Genomic DNA, 23,191 nt, shown 5'->3' with positions numbered 1-23,191 from the left:
AGTTCCAACTATAATTGTGGATTTGTTTATTTTTCTTTGCAGTTCTACCAGTTTTTGCTTAATGTATTTTGAAGCTCCATTATATGGTAATATAATATATATATTATATTATATAATAGAATATGGTTCAGGATTGCCATGTCTTCTTGATGAATTAACTCCCTTATCAATATAAAATGGCCCCCTTTATTCGTGATGTGATAGAATCCTAAGATGGCACCTTGATTCCTGTCCCAGGTGTACATGTCCTGAATAATACTCTCCCCTTGAGGGTGAATATGATGGGATATCACTTCTCTCAATCATGTTACATTATACAACAAAAGGGATTTTGCAAGTTGTCCTACAGCTCACTGATCCTCTGTTCTTGTCTTTCCTCCAGCTTCTTTAACACATGGATTAGAATTTTAACTATAGTTATAACGTATAATGTCTTTGTCTACTAATTCTATCATCTATATCATTTTTGGATTAGTTTCAATTGTTTGCTTTTTTTCCTTTTCATTATGGGTTGTATTTTCCTGCTTCTTTGCATGCCTGGTAATTTTTTATTGGATGCCGGGCATTGTGAATTTTTATCTTAGATATTTTTGTATTCCTATAAATATTTTTGGGCTTCATTATGAGATATAGTTAAGTTACTTGGAAAGTCTGATCCTTTCAGGCCTTGCTTTTATGCTTTGTTTGGAGAAACAAAACTAGTCTTTAGCCTAGGGCTTATTCATTCCATAGATGAAGCAAAACTCTCCTGAGTATTCTACCAATGCCATGTGAATTATAAGGTTTTCCACTCTGCCGGTGGGGAGAGAAAGTATTCTTGGCCTTGTATACGTCCCAGGGAACGTTCTTTGTAACTTCTATGAGTGGTCCTTGTTCTGGTTTCACAAGCATGCCTTGACCAAATACTCAGGTAAACATTTGAGAATAATCCTCTCAAGGTTCTTAGAGTTCTTCAAGGAACTGTATCCTCCTCTAGCATTCTGCCCTGCAAGCTCTAGCTATCTTGGTCTCCCCAAACTCCCAGCTCCATCTCTATCTCTGCTGGTATCTACATGGTTTTCCCCTCCCTAAGCTGTGCAGGAAGTTAGCAAGGGCTCACCTTGTTTGTTTCTCAGGGATCACTGTCTTTCACTACCTGGTTAACAATATTCTGAAAACCATTGTTTCATATATTTTGTATTATTTCTTTAGTTCTTTCTGATGTGAAGGCAAATCTAATGCCTGTTAATCCATCTTGGCAGGAAATGGAATTTCAAGAGTTCTATTTTGGCCATGTTAAATTTAAGATGTCTATTGGCATCCAAGTGGAAGTCAAGGAGGCAGCTGGATTACAAGTCTAGAGCTCAAAAAGATACCAGGGATTCAGATATGCATTTATGAGAAATCAGAGTACATATAGAATTTAAAGCTATCGAACTGAATGAGATCATTTAAGAAAGGGGTTGGCAAACTATGGCTCACAGACCAAATCTAGCCCCATCAGAGTTTACTTCTATAAGTAAAATTGTTATAAGTAAAGTTCACTGAAACACAACCGTGCCCATTTGTTTTCATACTGTCTAAGGCTGATTTTGCACTATAAAAGCAAAGTTGAGTAGCTGCAACAGAGACAAGTGGCCTGCAAAGCCTAAAATATTTTACTATCTGGCTCTTTATAGGGAAAGATTGCCAGCCTGGATCTATGGAATGAATGTAGATAGAGAATGCCAGTGGATTAAATTCTGGAGCACTCCTCAATTTTGAAATCAAACAGAAGAGCAGGAACCATTAAGTATTGAAGCAGGAAAAGAAGCAAGAGTCTCAATTTTTTCCAGGGTGAAATGAAAAAAAGCGTATGAAGAAGGGAGTGTCAACTGTGTCAAATGATGATGAAAGGCTAAGTACGATGAGGACTAATAAGTGACCAGTGTTTAGCAAATGGTCACTTTTGCAGTTTTAGTGAAGTGGCGGTCACGGTGGGGAGGGTTGAAAGCCAATTAAAGAAGGTTGAGAAGAGAACATGAGGTGAAAAAGCAGACACAATGAATTAGCCTTTTTGAGGACTTTTGCTAAAAAGGGGGGAGAAAAGAAATGTGAAAATGTGAAGAAGATGTGCAGTTTAGGAAGGATTTTTAAAAACAGGAAATAGGGCTTCCCTGGTGGCGCAGTGGTTGAGAGTCTGCCTGCCAATGCGGGGGACACGGGTTCGAGCCCTGGTCTGGGAGGATCCCACATGCCGCGGAGCGGCTGGGCCCGTGAGCCACAATTGCTGGGCCTGTGCGTCTGGAGCCTGTGCTCCGCAGCAAGAGAGGCCACGATAGTGAGAGGTCCGCGCACCGCGATGAAGAGTGGCCCCCGCTTGCCGCAGCTGGAGAGGGCCCTCGCACAGAAACGAAGACCCAACACAAGCCATAAATAAATAAACAAATAAATAAAAAATTAAAAAAAAAAAAACAGGAAATATTATGGTACATTTTTATGTTGATGAATATGAATCTAGAAAAGAAGCAAAACTGATGATGAGGTATAGGGTGCGGATGGAGAGAGAGACTGAAGGAATAGGGGAGGATATGGTACAAGGGGAGCCAAGAGATGTTCCAGCTGAAGCAAGTGGAATGCCACTGTCTTTTCTTTTTCCCTTGAGTTATTGGCTGGGCAGGCTGGGTGGCTGCTGTAGCTGTGGTAGGAACAGATAAGTATTTTCAGGATTTTTATAGGATATATTTCACAGAGAAACACTTGGAGAAATGATGAGATTTATACTTAATACCAAAAGATTTGCATAATCCATAATAAAGCTAACTATGCCCTTATGGTATGTAAGTTATAACATAACTGGTAATACAGTGTTATTAGGACCAGAGTTCAGCTACATTAATAAGTTGGAAAATACTCAGACTGCCTAAGAACTAAAATAATCATTCCTAAGACTATTTTAATAGGAAATGTTTCAAGGTTTCTAAAAATAAATTTTCAGAAAACTTTCGGAACTCAGCTTAGTTTTAAGTTAAGGATGGTGAACTCACCAATCCTCATCAGCTAAAAGCCTCAGAGCTTCTGTCAGTGCTACTTCTGGTTTGGAAAATGGCCGTAGTTCTGATGAATCCATTATTTCTGGACTATGAGTGACAGAAGGCAACCTTTCTTTATACTGTGGAATGGCTCCAGGAGATGCTTCATCTAAAACAAAGAAACATACTAAATAAAGCATTGAATAACTCTGATACAAAGGGGTACAAATAATATTCTGACCATAGACTCTATGAATATTTCTTATAGAAACTAGTAACTATTAGTTTAGTCTCCAACAAAATTGTCATACCTGGATACCAAAGCTATTTAAAACTATACTTTTTATATACAAAATTATTAAATTACATTAACTGTAAGTATATAAGTGGTTTTGCAGTCATGAGTCATATAACAAAGTCTAGCTTTAAGAGCTAAAAGTTGGTAAGAAGCATATGATCCCATTTTGTAAAAACATGTGGATATATACCTGTTTTACTATACAACCGATAACAGAAATGAAGCTTCGTGATAACTGTATATAAATTACCAATTTTTGCTATTGTTATTGAATTAATGGTATACTAAAAATCCTAAGACCATGTGTAGTAACATGGTCGATATTTCTTCCATAAGCAAACATTTACTTTCCATTTTCCAGATGTAAGGCATTGCCCTAGATATTGGGGAAACAAATCATTTGAGTGCTCAGGGTAATACCTTGAGGGCACTGCATAATGTAAGACACACGCAGTGAAGGTGTTAGAACGGAACAGACCAAAAAGATAAAACAGAATGTGTAATGGCTTTTGTAAATGGGTAAAGATTATTTTTTCATGTTAAGAGATATTTTTAAAAAGGTAATATTAAGCACTAGAAAACGACTATAATAAAAGTTATTTATCAACCATGCTGTTCTTAAGAAAAGCTACATGAAACACGTGAGATACACAAATATAAGAAATTATACTTGATGCTGTATATTAATTACATATTCAAATGCAATTAAAATCCAAAGGCAACAAGATATTAATGATATTAGTTAAAATTTATTAAATACTTTGTGTTAGATGTTGTGATAAATGCTTTACAAACTTTACTACATTTAATTCTCTCAACAAAGGTGAGATGGATATTCTCATTATCTCTAATTCGCAACCGAGAAAATAACTGAGTTTTACAGAGGCTAAGAAATGTATTCAAGGTCTCAATGCTAATGAGTGGCAAAGGCAGGATTTTCATCTAGGTCTACTATCACCCTAGATTTTATACAAAGAGGTCTAAGACAGAATCCCTGCTTTCCAAACTTTATCACATACCTGATGAGAAGAGACATGCAAAAAGATGAATATGGTATTCTGGATTACTGTAGCGATAAATTTGTACCAGTTTTTGTTAGAGTAAATCACATATGAAGAAAATTATATGACAATTAATGAATATGATAAATAGACATCATTAAATTTTTTTGATGATTCAGATGCACCCTCATTAGGTTTCATATGTAAGACTGACATGTATTAAAAAAAAAACCCCAAAAAACCCAACTTTGGAATTTTACAATCCAGAAAGAATAGCAAATACAAAATAGCACTACTAACCGTCATTTATTGACATCTTGCCTGCATTGTGCTAAGTGCTTCACTTACATTATCCCATTTGATTCATTCAACAACCCTGTGTGATGGTTACTATTATTGCTACATTACAGGTGAAGAAACTGTTGCTAAAGTTTTAAGGATTCCCTCTCTATATCTACTCCACCTCCATTCTCATGAGAGAATAATTCATTAGGAAGAGATGCAGATAAACACCAAGTTATCAACCTTGGGGTTATACCACTATTTCTACTGTTTTTACCTGAAAAAAGTGAAAAAAAAAAAAAACAAATACTACTCTGGAAAAGGAGGTGTACAGAGTATCAATCTAAAGCAGTGCTGCCCAAACTAAGGGTTTTTTGTTTAAATGTCCCCTCCTGAAGCCTGCTACTTTTACAAAATACAATAAAAGTGTTGTGGCAAGTCTCTAAAAGGTTACTCTCACTTTTTGTAGTTATCTTGTAAGCATATTCTTCTGTTCAAAATATAAGCATGATTTCGAGGAAGCACTCTCCTTATACTGCTTAGAAATAAAATCTGCAAAGTCCATATTATAGGCGAGAAAAATCACAAAATTCATTGATGTCTCCAGCAAGAATGAATATGAAACAATTTACGATTTGTTACTCTTTGTATTATTTGCTACTATTTGTACTTCTATTCCTACTGTTAACTACTGACTTAGGTAAGAAGTTTTGTGGGTTTTTCTCCCCCTAGATTCTATGACAGTAATAATTAGTGAAACTATTTAAGAATGCTGAAAATAGGCTTAAATGTCACAAATGCCTAGATTTTACTGGTACTCAGGGCTGTGTTTAACCAGTAATTTTACAGGCCAACACCTCTCATCAGGCATACTCTCAATAATTACTAACTTTGAGGATACAGAATTTTTAAAACGTTTTCTACACTTCCTGCATTATTAAAAGAAATACAAGCTAGGAAGAACTGCAAACATTCATCTAGTTCAATTCTCTTTTATATTTATCTTAGGGAGAGGTTAAGTATGTTGTCTAAGATCACATTTATAAATATACGTTTTCTATACTTCTTGGGTTTTTTGTTCACACCTGGACTTCAGACCCAACATCAATTTAAGAATGTTCGTTATAGTTCATACAGTTTATTCCTTAGAAAAAAAATAATAACAAAAATAATAAGCAGTAATTTTTACTGTTTATTATAGTTCACACAATTTTTCATTTCAATTTCTGATTTTCCTAGCTGCTACTATACCTAAGACCTATTCAATATTTTTAAAAATAGCACAGGAAACATGGAGCTTAATCTTGACCAGGTATAGCACCTATTAAGTACTCAATGACTAGCTGAATAAATGATAAATGCAATGATTTTTTATCATGATCTAACAAACCAGCTTCACAATCTCAGTTACCTTAGCTATAAAATGGAATACTGCCCTCAGTGAAACAAGAATATTTGCAGGGAACAAGGACGAGATCTTTGAGATAATCTGGACCTTTCAGATAGTTTAGATATTTTACATGGCCAGAAAATAGAGGCCTGTTTTCAGGTCACACAGCTAATTAAAAGGCAGAACTAATACTAAAGAAGCCAGGTCTGTCTACTGACTCCTACTGGTTTAGTGTTCTCTCCATCACAAAATGCATTGAACCACATGTGGTCTCTTCAACTTAAATAAGCATTTGTGACATTACTCCCTATATTTAAACATATCTTACCTGAATCTGAAAACACTAAAGATGGTGACCTTTTTAAACTGGCCTCTTTTTTTCAATGGAGGGCTGAAGGCAATATTTTCTAAAGGAGAACTCTCATTTTTTTGATATTCCCACCTCATCCCCCAAAATATTTAAGTCTAGAAGGGAGAAAAACAATCAATCAGCTTCCTTTTTATAAGAAACAATATTTATTACAATAGTTAGAAGTTACCGGGTCTTTCAAATTTCAGTGTTATAGTTCAACATATTCCACTATTAGCCATATATCAACCTCAGTTAAACTATAGTACATTAGTTTTAGAATACTACGAGTTAAATAAAACCACAGAAAATGTTAAATTCCACTTACTTTCAGATGCCATTTTCTCAGTTCCTGTATGTTTCATTCGTTCCCAAGGATTCTTCTCACAATCTTTAATGTAAAAAAGTTCTTTTTCCTCTTTTCTCTTTTGTCTCATCTTGTCATAAGTAGATTTTGAAATAGAAACTTTAATCTGCATGAAAAAGTTGAAATATCTGAAATCATTCAGGGAGTTTGACATTTAAAATAACTATCTTCATCTTAGACAACTGTAAGCTATACAAAATAAACTATACATTTCTTAGTCCTTATTTCAGTAATTCTAAAACTGAGTAGAATTACCTAGTGCTAATCTCCAACTAAATTTGTGCCTCAAGATACTAGTTTGTTACTCCCTGAGGATATCCTAGGAAATTGTTGAATATATACATACACATACATATATGTATATAAAGTACATGTAGAGTATAAAGTATACTAGCTACTTTACACCAGAATGACAACATATTTGGTGGGAAAGGAGAATAATCTATCATTTAAATGATTAAAGTTCAGGAATTTCAATTACACTGAGATTTAAAAAATTTTAATCAAAACACTTTCACTACCCCAAATCTGATATACACAAAACAATGATGCATCATTGAATTTATCCTAATAATTAGTAAATAACCTTACATCTTTTTCATTCTCAACATCAACACGTGATGGAATACTCTGCTGGACTGCTCTTCCATAAATCCCTGATGGTGGTTCAGTAATTTTAACTGAAAACGTATCCCCATTTTCCACAGAAGATATCACTGATTGGCTGCAGGTTGCTGGTGCTGGGACTGGACTTCCAAATACCCCTGAAAGCAACCAACCATCAAACTGTCATTAAGTATTTATGTGATGTTACTCTGGACAGCAAAGTTTTAAGACAAGGCTCTTGTCTTCAAGAAGTATACGATATAGTTAATAAGAAAAACATGTTAAATAATCACAAAATATAAAAACACTCTAACAGGATGATAATATAAGAGGTACCACAAGATATTTCATGATAATATCAAATGAGAACACCGTATTGTAAGTTCTGAGTTCACAAGAAAGAAAGGTTGGGTGAGCTGGGTGTTTAAGATGGTTTCAAAGAGCAAGGATTTGAGCTGGGATTGGAAGACACAAAGAATTTGGATAGACAAGTGAGGAAGGAGGGGAGGACGTCCTATGAGATGGGATGCTCATAAGCAGAGCTGAACAAGTAGAAAGCATGTATGTGGAGTGAATAAGTTTGGTTGGGCACAAGGCAAACAGAGGAAAAACAGAAAACAAGTTTACAATGGTAGGTTGGAGCCAATCTGAGGAGGGTCTTTTTTTAAATTATATATATATTTTTAAAATTTATTTATTTAATTTATTTATTTTTGGCTGCGTTGGGTCTTTGTTGCTGCATGTGGGCTTTCTCTAGCTGCGGCGAGCGGGGGCTACTCTTCGTTGCGGTGTGTGGGCTTCTCATTGCGGTGGCTTCTCTTGCTGCGAAGCACGGGCTCTAGGTGCGCAGGCTTCAGTAGTTGTGGCACACGGGTTCAGTAGTTGTGGCTCGTGGGCTCTAGAGCGCAAGCTCAGTAGTTGTGGTGCATGGGCTTAGGTGCTCCGCAGCATGTAGGATCTTCCTGGACCAGGGCTTGAACCCATGTCCCCTGCGTTGGCAGGCGGATTCTTAACCACTGTGCCACCAGGGAAGCCCTAAGGAGGGTCTTAAATTAACTTAATAAGACTCTATCAAGCAAAGAAGTTAGGAAAGCTTTCTGAGCATTTCATTCTATTTACCAAAAATAAGATGTACACCCTCAATGTCTATCATCATATTCTAGTTTTTCAACTAGAATTGAAATTAAAATTAAACTAAAATTAAATTAAAATTTAATTTAAATTAAATTTTAAGGGCTTCCCTGGTGGCGCAGTGGTTGAGAATCTGCCTGCCAATGCAGGGGACACGGGTTTGAGTCCTGGTCTGGGAAGATCCCACATGCCACGGAGCAACTGGCCCGTGTGCCACAACTACTGAGCCTGCGCGTCTGGAGCCTGTGCTCTGCAACAAGAGAGGCCACGATAGTGAGAGGCCCGCACACCACGATGAAGAGTGGCCCCCGCTTGGCGCAATTAGAGAAAGCCCTCACACAGAAACGAAGACCCAACACAGCTAAAAATAAATAAATTAATTTAAAAAAAATTAAAAAGTGCTTTAAATTAAATTTTAAGTTAAATTAATTTAAATTTAATTTAATTAAAAAATTAAAAAGGAATCTAGTTGGGTTGTGTTAATGAACTTGATGGGGAAATCCTTTCACAATGTATATGGATATCAAATCATCACACTGTACACTTTAAATATCTTACAATTTTATTTGTCAATTATACCTCAATAAAGTTGGGGGAAAAAAAAACACTAGTTTTAAAGGATATTTGCAAACATGCTGTTCAAAGGTTTCCTAACCCCCCTAAAATATATGATATTAATTAAGATTTGTCTAGTCTTTGCATGGGAGACAATACAATTATATTAATTTATATTGATGACAAAGTCGATCAATAAGGACTACTATTTGAATTTAAACTGTGGTAAAATGGTCTAAGCTATCCTAAAAGTGTCTTAGAAGTACCTAAACTGCACCTGTCACATAATACATCTCTGAAAATTACTGACATGAATTTACCATTGTTTCATCAGAGGATAGAAATGTCATGTTACGTATTCACTTTTAATTCTTTCAATTTAATAATTTTTTAAAAAGAAAGTTCTATTCAACACCTGAATCACACTCTTCTCTATTCTTTATTGATATGCTTTGCTTATATGTGAAGAACATATTCAATTAAAAGCTAAAAAACTTTGAAATACCTTTTCCAACAACTACTACTGAGTCTTCTGATAAGGTATTTGTAGACATAAAGTCGAAACTGGAAATTTGGTGGAAATTTGATGATGACCCTGTAAATCCTAAAGAAACAAAAAAACCCACATTAAAAAATACATACTTATATAGTATTTTAGGATATCATAACACGGTCTTTTAAAACTGAAAACCAACTTCATACAAAGAATTCACAATTTATATATTTACGCATGTTCATTAACTCAATAAATATTTATAATTAGAATACCTGGTTTGTCCATTGTGTATTCTTGCCTCCTTTGTCATAGATTAATTGACTGTAGGTGTGTGGGTTTACTTCTGAGCTCTCTATTCTGTTCCATTGATCTATATGTCTTTTTTTGTGCAAATACCACGCTGTTTTGATTACTGTAGCTTTGCAGTATTGTTTGAAGTCTCGAAGGGATATGCCTCCAGCTTTGTTCTTTTTTCCTCAGGATTGCTTTGGCAATTCTGGGTGTTTTGTGGTTCCATATAAATTTTAGTATTATTGTTCTAGTTCTGTGATAAATGCCATGTGTATTTTGATAGGGATCACATTAACTCTGTATAGTTTGCTTTGGGTAGTATGGACTTTTAAACAACATTAACTCTTCCAATCCAAGAGCACGGGATAGCTTTCCATTTCTTAAAATCATCATCAATTTCCTTTATCAATGTTTTAGAGTCTTCGGCATATAGGTCTTTCACTCATTTCATTTCTTCATTTTGCCACACTATGAGGCATGTGGGATCTTAGGTCCCTGCCCAGGGATTGAACTCATGCCCCCTGCATTGGGAGTGTGGAGTCTTAACCACTGAACCACCAGGGAAGTCCTGGTACTATTTTTTTTTTTGGATGTGATTTTAAATGGGATTTTTTTTTAACCTTCTCTTTCTGATATTTCATTGTTAGTGTAAAGAAATGTAACAGACTTCTGTATATTAATCTTGTATCCTGCTACCGTGCTGAATTCATCTATTAGTTCTAATAATTTTTGTGTGGAGTTTTTAGGCATCTCTACATAGAGTATCATGTCATCTGCCAATAGGGACAGTTTTACCATCTCCCTTCCGATTTGGATACCTTTTGTTTCTTTTTCTTGTCTGATTGCTTCCAATACTATGCTCAATAGAAGTGGTGAGAGCAGGTATCCTTGTCTTGTTCCTGAATTTAGTGGGAAGGCTTTTACCTTTTCACCATTGAGTATTATGTTGGCTGTGGGTTTGTTGTAAATGGCTTTTGAGATATGTTCCCTCTATACCCACTTGGGTGAGAGTTTTTACCATGGATAGATGTTGAATTTTATCAAATGCTTTTTCTGCATCTATCGAGATGATCATATGGCTTCCTGTTGATGTAGTATTGATATATCACATTGATTGATTGATTATGATGAACCATCCTTGTGACCCTAAAATGAATCCAACTTGATCGTGATGTATGATCCGTTTTACGTATTGTTGGATTCAGTTTGCTAATATTTTGGAAAGTTTTTTTTTGATTGATTGATTGATTTGGCTGTGTTGGGTCTTAGTTGTGGCATGCAGGATCATTATTGTGGCACGCGAGATCTTTCGTTGCAGCACGCGGGCTCTAGAGTGCGCAGGCTCAGTAGCTGCGGCACAAAGGCTCTCTAGTTGTGGCGCATGGGCTCCAGAGTGCGCGGGCTCAGCAGTTGTGGCATGCAGGCTCTCTAGTTGTGGCACATGGGCTCTAGACTGTGTGGGCTCAGTAGCTGCGGCACACGGGCTTAGCTGCCCTGCAGCATGTGGGAACTTAGTTCCCCGACCAGGGATCGAACCCACGTCCCCTGCATTAGAAGGTGGATTCTTAACCACTGGACCAAATCAAAAAATATTTGCTAATATTTTGTTGAGGATTTGTACATCTATGTTTATGAAACATATTGGTCTGTAATTTTCTTTCTTTTTTCTTTTCTTAATGTCTGTCTGGTTTTGGTATCAGGGTGACAGTGGCTTCATAGAATGAATTTGGGAGTGTTCCCTCCTCTTCAATCCTTTGGAATAGTTTGAGAAGGATATGTGTAAGGTCTTGTATGTTTGGTAGAATTTCCCAGTGAAGCTGTCTGGTCCTAGATTTTTGCTTGCAGAGAGCTTTTTTAAGTACAGATTCTATTTCACTTCTAGTGAACAGTCTGTTCAAAATATGTTTCTTCTTGACTAAATTTTGGCAGGCTGTATATTTCTAAAAATTGGTCCAATTTGTTGGCATATAACTCTTCATAGTATTCTCTCATGACTTTTTGTATTTCTGTGGTATCAGTTGTTATTTCTCTTTACTTTCTTACGTTTTTTCGGGGTCCTCTCTCTTTTCTTCTTGGTGAGACTGGCTAGAGGTTTGTCAATTTTGTTTATCTTAAAAACAAACAAACAAACCAGCTCTTGCTTTTATTGATCTTCTTTTTATTTTTTTTGATCTCTATTTATTTCCTCTCTGATATTTATTTCCTTCCTTCTGCTGACTTTGGGTTTTGTTTGTCCTTCTTCTTCTAGTTCTTTTAGGTGGTAGGTTAGGTTGTTTATTTGAGATTTTTCTTGTTTCTTGAGGAATGTCTGTTTTGCTATAAACTTTCCTCTTAGAAATGCTTTTGCTGCATCCCATAGATTTTGTAAAGTTGTATTTTCATTGTCACTTGTCTTGAGGTATTTTCTGATTTTCTCCTTGGTTTCATCGTTTACCCACTGGTTTTTTAGTACCATGTTTTTAGTACCATACCCATGTGATGGGTTTTTTTCTTATTTTTCTTTCTGTGGCTGATTTCTACAGTTTCATACCATTGTGGTTAGAAAAGATGCTTGAAATAATTTCTATCCTCCTAAATTTGTTGAGGCTTGTTTGGTGACCTAGTATGTCATCTATTGCAGAGAATGTTCCATGGGCACTTGAAAAGAATGTGTATTCTGGGTTTTTTCAATGTAGTGTCCTATAGATGTCAATTAAGTCCAACTGGTCTATTGCATCACTTAGGATCTCTGTTCCCTTATTGACTTTCTGTCTGGAAGATCTGTCCATTGATGTCAGTGGGGTGTTAAAGTCTCCTAGTATTATTGTATTCCTATCAGTTTCTCTCTTCATGTCTGTTAGTATTTGTTTTATATAGTGTATTTAGGTGCTCCTATACTGAGTGCATATATGTTAATGAGAATAATATCCTCTTCTTGTATTGATCCTTTTATCATGATATAATGTCCTTCTTTGTCTTTCTTTATGAACTTTGTTTTAAAGTCTATTTTGTCTTTAGAAAATGGACTTGAGGACATGGGGTGGGAGGGCAAACCTGGGGTGAAGTGAGAACAGCATCGACATACATACACTACTGAATGTGAAATAGTTGGCTGGTGGGAAGCAGCAGCATAGCACAGGGAGATCGGCTCGGTGCTATGCGATGACCTAGAGGGGTGGGATAGGGAGGATGGGAGGGAGGCTCATGAGGGAGGGGATATGGGGACATATGTATGCATATGGCTGATTCACTTTGCTGTGCAGCAGAAACTAACACAGTATTGTGAAGCAATTATACTCCAACAAAGATTTATTAAAAAAAGAAAAAAAAAAGTCTATTTTGTCTGATATGCATATTGCTACTCCCACTTTCTTGTTATTTCCATTTGCATAAAATATCTTTTTCCATCCCCTCACTTTCAATCTGTGTGTGTCCTTTGCCCTAAGGTGAGTCTCTGGTAGGCAGCATATTGCAGGTTCTTGTTTTTTTATCCAATCTGCCATTCAGTGTCTTTTGATCGGAGTATTTAGTCCATTGATATTTAAAGTGATTATTAATAGGTATGTACTTATTGCCATTTTAAACCTTGTTTCCCAGTTGATTCTGTAGTTCTTCTTTGTTCATTTCTTCTTTTTGTTTTTCCTTTTGTGGTTTGATGATTGTGTATTATGTTGGAGTTCCTTTCTTTTTGGTTTTTGTGAATCTATGTATGTTTTTGATTTGTGTGATAAACTTGCTGGGTAGAGTATCCTAGGTTGCAGGTTTTCCCCTTTCAGGACTTTGAATATATCATGCCACTCCCTTGTGGACTGCAAAGTTTCTGCAGAGAAATCAGCTGATAGCCTTATGGGGGTTCCCTTGTAACTGACTCTTTGACTCTTTGTTTTTCTCTTGCTGTCTTAAGAATCCTCTCCTTAACTTTTTCCATGTTAATTATGATATGTCTTGGTGTGGGTGTTTGGATTCATCTTGTTTGGGACCCTCTGTGTTTCCTGTACCTGGATATCTGTTTCCTTCTCTATGTTTGAGAAGTTCTCAGTCTCTTCAGCAAGTGGTGTTGGAAAAGCTGGACAGCTACATGTAAATTAATGAAATTAGAACACTACCCCACACCATATTCAAAAATAAACCCACAAAGACCTAAATGTAAGATATGACACCATAAAACTTCTAGAACAGTACACAGGCAAAACATTCTCAAACATAAATTGTACTAATGTTTTCTTAGATCAGTCTCCCAAGGCAAAAGAAATAAAAGCAAAAATAAACAAATGGGACCTAATCAAACTTAAAAGCTTTTGCATAGCAAAGGAAACCATAAACAAGATGAAAAGACAACCTAGGGAATCAGAGGAAATATTTGCAATTGATGTGACCAACAAGGGTTAATATCCAAAATATACAAATAGCTCATAAAATTCAGTATCAGAAAAACAAACTCAAAAAATGGGCAGAAGACCTAAACAGACATGTCTCCAAAGAAGACATACAGATGGCCAATGGGCACATGAAAAGATGCTCAACATTGCTAAGCATTAGAGAAATGCAAATCAAAATCACAACGAGGTACCGGTCAAAATGGCTACCATCAAAAAGTCTACAAATAATAAATACTGGAGAGGAGGTGGAGAAAAGAGAACCCTTGTACATTGTTGGTGGGACTGTAAATTGGTGCAACCACAATGGAAAACACTATTACATGATCCGGCAATTCCGCTCCTGGGTATATATCCAGAAAAAAATGAAAACACTACTTTGAAAAGATACATGCACCCCAGTGTTCACTGCAGCACTATTTACAATAGTCAAGACATGGAAAAAACACAAGTGCCCATCAACAGATGACTGGTTTAAGAAGATGTGATGTATATGTATATATTATATATATATAATATATGTATACATACATACATATATACACATACACAATGGAATACTACTCAGCCATAAAAAAGAATGAAATATTGCCATTTGCAGCACCATGGATTGATCTAGAGAATATCATACTAAGTAAGTCAGAAAGAGAAAGACAAATATTATATGCTATCACTATATGTGGAATATAAAAAATAATATAAATGAATTCATATACAAAACAGAAACAGACTCACAGACATAGAAAACAAACTTCTGGTTACCAAATGGAAATGGGAGGGAAGGGAGTAATAAACTAGGAGTATGGGATTAACATATACACAGTACTATACATAAAATAGATAAGCAACAAGGATTTACTTTACAGCACAGGGAACTATATTCAATATCTTGTAATAACCTATAATGGAAAATAATCTGAAAAATATATATATAATTGAATCACTTTTCTATATATCTAAAACTAATACAATATTGTAAGTCAACTATATTTCAATTAAAAAAAAGAAACCTAGTTCAGACCAGGCACTAGAGAGAAAAGAAACCTTTAAACACTTAAGGAGTTTATACATGCCAAAGTTAAGAGTGGGAAAGACGGGACTTCCCTGGTGGTGCAGTGGTTAAGAATCCTCCTGCCAATGCAGGGGCCATGAGTTTGAGCCCTGGTCCAGGAAGATCCCACATGCCACAGAGCAACTAAGCCCATGTGCCACAACTACGGAGCCTGCGCTCTAGAGTCCGCGAGTCGCAGCTACTGAGCCCACGTGCCACAATTACTGAAGCCCGCATGCCTAGAGCTCATGCTCTGCAACAAGAGAAGCCACTGCAATGAGAAGCCCATGCACCGCAACAAAGGGTAGCCCCCACTCGCCAAAACTAGAGAAAGCCCAAGCGCAACAACGAAGACCTGACAGAGCCAAAAAAAAAAAAAAAAGAGTGGAAAAGATATAAAAGAAAGTAATCACCACATGATAATCAACCAACAAAAGGATAACTTTGAAGAAAAGCTTCTAACCCTCAGGAACAGATCACGTCAATTTTACAGCAATCTGTACTTTCCTAGGTTAACTTCCAGCTCAGTTTGTGATTATTTATTTAATTATCCTCTCTCCTACTAGACTGTAAGCTCTATGGGGATAGGACCTATGTCTAGTTTTGATTATCATTCTTTTCCAGAGACCGTCAGTACAGTGCTTGGCACATAGTAGGTGCTCAATAAATGTTAGATGAATGTTATAAGGCAGAAAAAATGGAAAGCAAAATATAATTAATTTAGGGTCAACTGACAGAAACATCAGGTAGCCCCAAAAAGTGTTTGGTGACAAAGAGAAAAAAATCTCAGTAAATGGAACAATTTGCTCCACAATAGTTCACAAACATAAAATCTATACATAAACTATTAAGAGATGATTGATAATTAGACAAATCTCATGAGAAAACACATAAAAAACATATTTAAGTAGTTTAATTTCATTTATAAAAGAGGCTGACATAACACCATTTTTTGGTTTTTTTTTTTTTTTTACCTTAACAAAACAAAGCTTTATTTTTCAATCATATAATATTCGTTCTTGAAACAGGGGGGAGGTTCTGCTCCATATAATCCTTACTCAAGGACCAGGGTTCATCACCTAGAACATCATAATCATAGTAGCAGGAGGAAGATGGAAAAAGAGAATCATGAACCTGTTCTAAAGCCCTTCTACCCACATGTCACTTCTGATTACGTTTCATTGGTTAAAGAAACTCATGTGATCATCTAACTGCAAAGGATCAGAGAAGTGTATTCCTGCTGATTAGCCAAAAGGAGAACTGGAAATAATTAATGAGCAGCGATCATAACATCATTTTTAATGTTACTTTTACTTTTTACCCTACAGTTTCTTCTAAGCAAAGAATTACTGAAAGAAATATTGCTCAAATCTCAATTCTAACATATAAAGAAAAAATATGCTTAAAGATTTTTTGCATATGAACTATCCTTATATAATCTTTTTTTGTTGTTATTTCTGTCCCATTCATTCAAACAGAGAAAGAGAAAATATTAACTCATGGAATCTAGTTTGCTAACACTCCAAGCATCCATCTTAATCACTTTCTCAAATCATTAATTGGGGCTCCAGGATAATATGCTAGAATATGGGCAGGTTCAAAGGGACAACCAGCAGAGGAAAGGAAGAAGAGGTGGTTCTGAGAGCTAATCCTAAAAAAGTCTGAAGTTTCTTGTAAAAGGAATCCATTCACATTTGCCATTCATTGCCAATATTTCTTTTGGAAGTCTTTTTTATTCCTTTCAGCATTGCACTCAATGTTTACTTTAACCTGATTATTTGAGGATGCAAGTTTTGTCTGATCGTGCCCAAGGCCACACTATTAGTTTTGGTTGGCTAATCACCACTCCATTCATTTAACATGTGGCATGAACACCACTATATACAAAACATAATAGGGATATAAAGATGACAGTATCTTAACTTTAGCTTATACTACTCCAGACCAGAAACATGGGGAGAGCTTCCTAAAGAAATGGCTTTTAGCCAGTATTCAAAAAACAGACATGATCTGGACACATTAAGATTAGGAAAGGGCATCAATGCAGACTGTACATACAAACCAAGAAAACTTCTAGTATTAAGAATTCTAGAGCGCTGGGCATGAAAAGAAGTATAGTAAGAGGTAACGCAAGAAAGGTAAGCTGAGGCAAGATTATTAAGGGTCTTAAAAATTATGCTACAGAGTAGGAAATTTATTCTGTGAAAACCACTCAAGGTTTTGAGTATGGAAGAGATGATGACTGTACCTTAGAAAGATAATTCTGGAAGAGTATGTAGCCTTAATTAAAAAGAACTGAAAATAAGTGAGAAAATGTCTTATCATAAGGCTACTGTAATTATCCAGGGAAGAAGTAATGAAAGCCCAAATTAAACTGAAAAGAATTGGTAGGATTGGTCACTGCCTGAACCTGGAGGATAAGGAGAAGTAGAAAAGATGACTCTAAAGTTTTAAGTCTCCGTAACTGGGAAAATGGTAATGCTGCTAATAAAAATAGATAAAAAAGGAGGAGGAGCAGGTCCAGAAAGGAAGGTAAGTTTGGTTTTGAACATGTTTATTCTTGTGGGCCAGATAGACCTAGTATATGTTTGGTTTAGAGTTGGAAGTGTGAGTGTGAAGTAATTTTCTGGAGTAGAATTAACTATTGATCAAAGATACAAATATTTTTATGATTCTGTCGTCCAAAACAAAAAAAGCCACTGGCAGTAAATGATCATATTCAGCAATTATTTAAAAACAATTAAATTATATTACCTTTAGGAAGAAAAGTATTTTTGCATTTGATTTTTTTATATAAGAAATAAAATATGTAAGTAAATATGAAAAAACCCTGTCATTCTCTTTTGTAAAAACAATGGACAAATGATCTCTCCTAAAAAGAACAGATACTATGAATTATATTAAGGATTAAATTTTAAGAAATTTACCAAAAAAACAAACAAAAAAAACAACAAAAAAACACAAGAGGTTTCTAATCAAGTTCCCTCTTACTGAATTTGTATTAGCTCCACAAAAAATATACATGTCTAAAATGCCTGATTACTTGCACATGTATGACTTAAGGTGACCAGAAACAAGAGAAGTTGACCTTATGATAACCAAGATTGCTACACACAAAAAAATGACAGCTCCTTACATTTACTGGTAGGCCACAACGCTTAAATACAGGTGACTTCTATTTACTCTACTGAAATATTTATACCCTTCAAAATCACTCCCTCTTTGTTTTTTGACCCACCTCCTAGAATAACAAAAATAAAAACAAAAATAAACAAATGGGACCTAATGAAACTTAAAAGCTTTTGCACAGCAAAGAAAACCATAAACGAGACGAAAAGACAACCCTCAGAATGGGAGAAAATATTTGCAAGTGAAGCAACTGACAATGGATTAATCTCCAAAAATATACAGACAGTTCATGCAGCTCAATATCAAAAAAACAATAAATGCTGGAGAGGGTGTGGAGAAAAGGGAACCCCTTGCACTGTTGGTGGGAATGTAAATTGATACAGCCACTATGGAGAACACTATGGAGGTTCCTTTAAAAACTAAAAATAGAGCTACCATATGATCCAGCAATCCCACTCCTGGGCATATATCTGGAGGAAACTATAACTCGAAAAGATACATGCACCCCAATGTTCACTGCAGCATTATTTACAATAGCCAGGACATGGAAGCAACCTAAATGTCCATTGACAGATTAATGGATAAAGAAGATGCGGTATATATATATATACAATGGAATATACTCAGCCATAAAAAAGGAACAAAATTGAGTTATCTGTAGTGAGGTGGATGGACCTAGAGTCTGTCATACAGAGTGAAGTAAGTCAGAAAGAGAAAAACAAATACCGTATATTAATGCATATATGTGGAATCTAGAAAAATGGTACAGATTAACCTATTTGCAGGGCAGGAATAGACACGCAGACGTACAGAATGGACGTGTGGACACGGGGGAGGGAGGGAGGAAGGGGTGGTGGGATGAATTGGGAGATTGGGATTGACATATATACACTACCATGTGTAAAACAGATAGCTAGTGGGAACCTGCTGTATAGCACAGGGAGCTCAGCTTGGTGCTCTGTGGCGACCTAGATGGGTGGGAGGGAGGTCCAAGAGGAAGGGGATATATGTATACATACAGCTGATTCACTTCATTGTACAGCAGAAACTAACACAACATTGTAAAGCAACTATACCCCAATAGTAAAAAACAACAACAACATAACAAAATCACTTCCTCTTTACCCTGAGGAAAAAATTTTAAATGCAGCTGTAATAGGATCTCTGAAAAAAACAGAGCAGTCACAGAAGTGCTGCTTGCAACTAAGTTAAAAAAAAAAAAAAAGGAATGTAAATTATTAACAATGGTTAGTGATAACAAAGAGGCTTCCCAGGTTCTACCACAGGGAAATTATATTCCTGTTTCCACAGTTTTACTCCATAGTTACAACCTAAGTAGGCATCTGGGAGTCTTTTGTTCACATGATTTCTCCGTCGCATTTTAATGGTAAAATGTCTTGTAAAAAATGAGTGTGTGTGTCTGTATGTGTGTGTATGCATGTGTGTATCCTGGGGGTAAAGGTCAGCAGGGAAACCCTAGTTTTAACCTCTTGGGTAATAGCTTCCCTGCATTGGCTCCTCAGACAAAACCATAAATTAATATGTGAACCTAGGTGTTCTCCTATTGGGCAAAATTATTCAAACAACAACACAGCAGCAGAAGGGTAAGAAGAGAAATCTCAAAACTGAGAAACCTCAGTTAATTTTTCTTTATTGGCATGCTTACAGAGAGACACTGAATCTTAAAAATGAACTTATGAAATTTACTAACCTTTTGTATGCTTATAATGTCTTGGGTGTTCCTTATTTTGTATTTTTAAAACACTAGGTGAAATGTCATGTGACCTATCATCTTCAAAATCACCAGATCCAAACCCATAGTTCACACGTTGACCAATTATGCTTACATTGGATGTTGTAATCCCTATAAAATAAATAAAATACATAAAAATATTCATTTGAATGATGTAATACCATAGGTACATATCTCACCTCTAAATCTATCTTGGCTTCTAACCTTTTAAAAAGGTTCAATAACATAATATTAAAAATTATAACATTACAGTAATTTTTTAAAGTTTTATCTTATTTAAAATTTTTATAATACTTTTTTACCTTACTAGCAGATCAGAACATTTATTATAAGGCATACTATCACATTTTATAAAAGAGGCTTTAAAATTACAATGAAATACAAAATTCAATGTTTGAAAGAGATAATCCAATACATATATTTTTAAAACATGACAGGCATTTAATGTTTAAACAACATCTTACACTTTAAGCAAAACAGAATTTTTTTAAATCTAGAATTTTTAAACTGCTTCCTGAGAGAGGCCTATATTCTCCATTTCTCTCTTTTCTCCCACTCTCATGGTCTGGCTTGTGAGGCAATAAACTGTATAGGAAAGGAGCTCAGAATCTGAAATTATGCTTCCTGGCTTTAAATCATAGCACTGCCACTTAAATTGCTGACAGAAGCTGGTCAAGACACTTAACCTTATTTGTAAAATGGGGATAATAGTAGTAGCTCTTCCAGAACCTCTGTGAGGACTGAATGAAGAAAATGTAAAGGGGTTAGTACAGGGACTAGTGTACCATAAATATACAAATGTTATATTCCTAGTTAAAAATAAAACAAATCAAACCCTAATGTAGGCCTCCTTTTAATAAATACCTAAAATTTTAATCTATATTTGAATGTTTAAACTGAACACCCTATACTAATACTTTGCAGCTGTTAAAACCACAAAACTACTAAATGGAAAATCCTAGGCAATATATATTTAAGTCACCATCCATTTTTATGTATAGCTGCCATGTAAACCATTAAGTAATAACAATAAAATATAATTTGTTTTTAATACTGTTGAGGGTATTTTAATAAAAACAGGACAGCAGGGAGACGAGGTGGCTGGTGGCCGCTGGGCTAGAGAGTACTGCAGAGTATAGGGCACTAAGTCAGATTCATTGAGAAAGATTTAAAAAATATCTGCTATTAAATGACAGAGACCTTCTGGGAGTAACATGGATATCTTTCTAAATTCTTCTTAATTTTGATAGTTAATTCATAAAGTAAGCCTCATAAAGATATTGGCTTTGGATGGAAATGCTTTCTACTAATAGTTGATACTAACGTAAAGCTACAGGAAAATAGTTTGCTAAAATAACATTCAGGAAATTCAGCACAATGTGCTATAGTAGGTTGTAGTGGAATCTATGTGGAAATCTTTATTGGAAATGCTGATGTGAAGACAGAATGAATTTATAATTTTTATGTAATTATTTTTGTTTTTATCTTCAGGTAGTCCTTATTCTGAGCATTATCATTTTTATGTTTCACCAATTAAACAACAATAAACTTGTAGAAATCACTTGCTTACTGAAAACAAACAAACCCTATCCCAAATAAACAAAAAATGTAAACCCAAATTTATAAAATCCTAAACCATTAGCAACTTAACATTTTGGAAGCACATTAAATTTAACCAAGAATATCTTACAGTAAATACAATAATAGTGTTTCTAAAACTTGATCCTAGAAATACCTAACTTATTTGTTAAAAATGCAGATTTCTAACTCTGGAGATTGATTCAGTAGGTATAAGGTGAGGCCCCAAAACCCATATGTTATATGCATTCCTAGTGATTCCTAGGATTAGGCAAGTTTGAGAAACACTGACTATTAAACAAGTTTGGGAAACATGGAACATCGCATACAGAAGCGAGTATTACTGTAACACCTATCACTCCACTAAAATTTAAATGACTCACAAGGTCATACAACTAGGGTCAGAGGGAAACTCAAATCTCGGTTTTCTAAATCTGCCCTTTTCTAATTCCAAGAATATTCTTCCAAAAGAGGGTTCCATTTTTATAAATTAGATACAACCTGGCAACAAAGTGTCTCTTCAAACTTATACAATTATTTTTAAAGTAATAAATAATTTATTAGGATAATCAGCCTTAAAAAAGAATTAAAGAATAAGTTTATGTATTATATTTCTTTGGGTCTTCCCTTTTAGGAGAACAAACACATACCAAGTGCCCACTATGTACTAGGTGCTTTATATGTGTTATATACTTAGATCTTCACTACCCTTCTCAAGGTTTACATCATCAGATGAGGGAACTAGTTTCAAAGCAATTAAGTAACTTGCACAGAGCAAGAATATGATTATTAAAATATCAAACTGGGATTCCAGTTGGGGTCTTTCAGACTCCAAAGCACATATACATTGCCTTCCTGTGCCTAGTAGAATAACTATCTCTTAGTCTAACACACAAGCTTTGTGGAAGCCAGTATACCAGACACACATAGTTGAGTTGGGCTTTTATAATTATGACAGGCACTTGTTGGCAGTCAGGGGTAAATAATCCCTGGGGATCAAGAATCTGAGAGTCCAAAAAAGTAAAATAATTGCAATACCACTATAAAAATGTCAGTGCAAAATGTAATGATATTACAAAAGAGGTAATATCAATTTTATTTGTGAATTGGGAAGGCTTCCCAGAGAAAGCAACTGAGTTGTTTTCACAGCTGAATGGGGTGTGGTGTGGATTTCAGAGTTCATCCAGAAGAAACAGTATGTGCAACTGCAAAGAGATAGGAAATGGTACTGAAGGTGGTCTGATTTAAATGGATCACAACATACAAAGCAGGAAATGAAAATGAAGCTGGAGATGTCTGCACGGCTCTGATCAAAGAAGAATGCTCTGAATAAATTTAGGCTGGGCAATATAGTCAGTTTTGCATTATGGGAAAGGGATTGTAAGTGGACGAGACTGAAGCTGGAGAGAAATGTTAGGCGGCTAGGTAAAAAATGAGTAAGAGTGATAGTGGGAATTAAAAAGAGATGAAATTAAGATATATTTAGGAGGAAGAAATTTAAAATCTTAGCAAACAGTTAGATACACACACAGATTTTTAGGAAAGTAATTACAAGGTAAACCTTAAGGT

The 23,191-nt window shown here is 35.4% G+C and overlaps 1 protein-coding gene across 2 annotated transcripts in view; it reads right to left on the bottom strand.

Moving 5' to 3' along the window:
- TOGARAM1 (TOG array regulator of axonemal microtubules 1) overlaps nucleotides 1-23,191 on the bottom strand; it is a 79,424-nt gene that overhangs the window by 22,574 nt on the left and 33,659 nt on the right. For both annotated transcript variants that reach the window (XM_057542380.1, XM_057542379.1), the window contains exons 8-12: nucleotides 20,003-20,155; nucleotides 9,475-9,573; nucleotides 7,269-7,441; nucleotides 6,639-6,783; nucleotides 3,006-3,159 (exon numbers count right to left, since the gene is read on the bottom strand). In XM_057542380.1, the coding sequence (XP_057398363.1) occupies nucleotides 3,006-3,159; nucleotides 6,639-6,783; nucleotides 7,269-7,441; nucleotides 9,475-9,573; nucleotides 20,003-20,155 (724 nt within the window). The remainder of the gene's footprint in view (nucleotides 1-3,005; nucleotides 3,160-6,638; nucleotides 6,784-7,268; nucleotides 7,442-9,474; nucleotides 9,574-20,002; nucleotides 20,156-23,191) is intronic.

This window comes from Balaenoptera acutorostrata, chromosome 3 (assembly GCF_949987535.1).
Source record: "Balaenoptera acutorostrata chromosome 3, mBalAcu1.1, whole genome shotgun sequence".
In the NCBI taxonomy this organism is placed as follows: domain Eukaryota; kingdom Metazoa; phylum Chordata; class Mammalia; order Artiodactyla; family Balaenopteridae; genus Balaenoptera; species Balaenoptera acutorostrata.
Note: the sequence above shows the minus strand (reverse complement) of the source record. Positions and strands in the feature narration are given on the sequence as shown.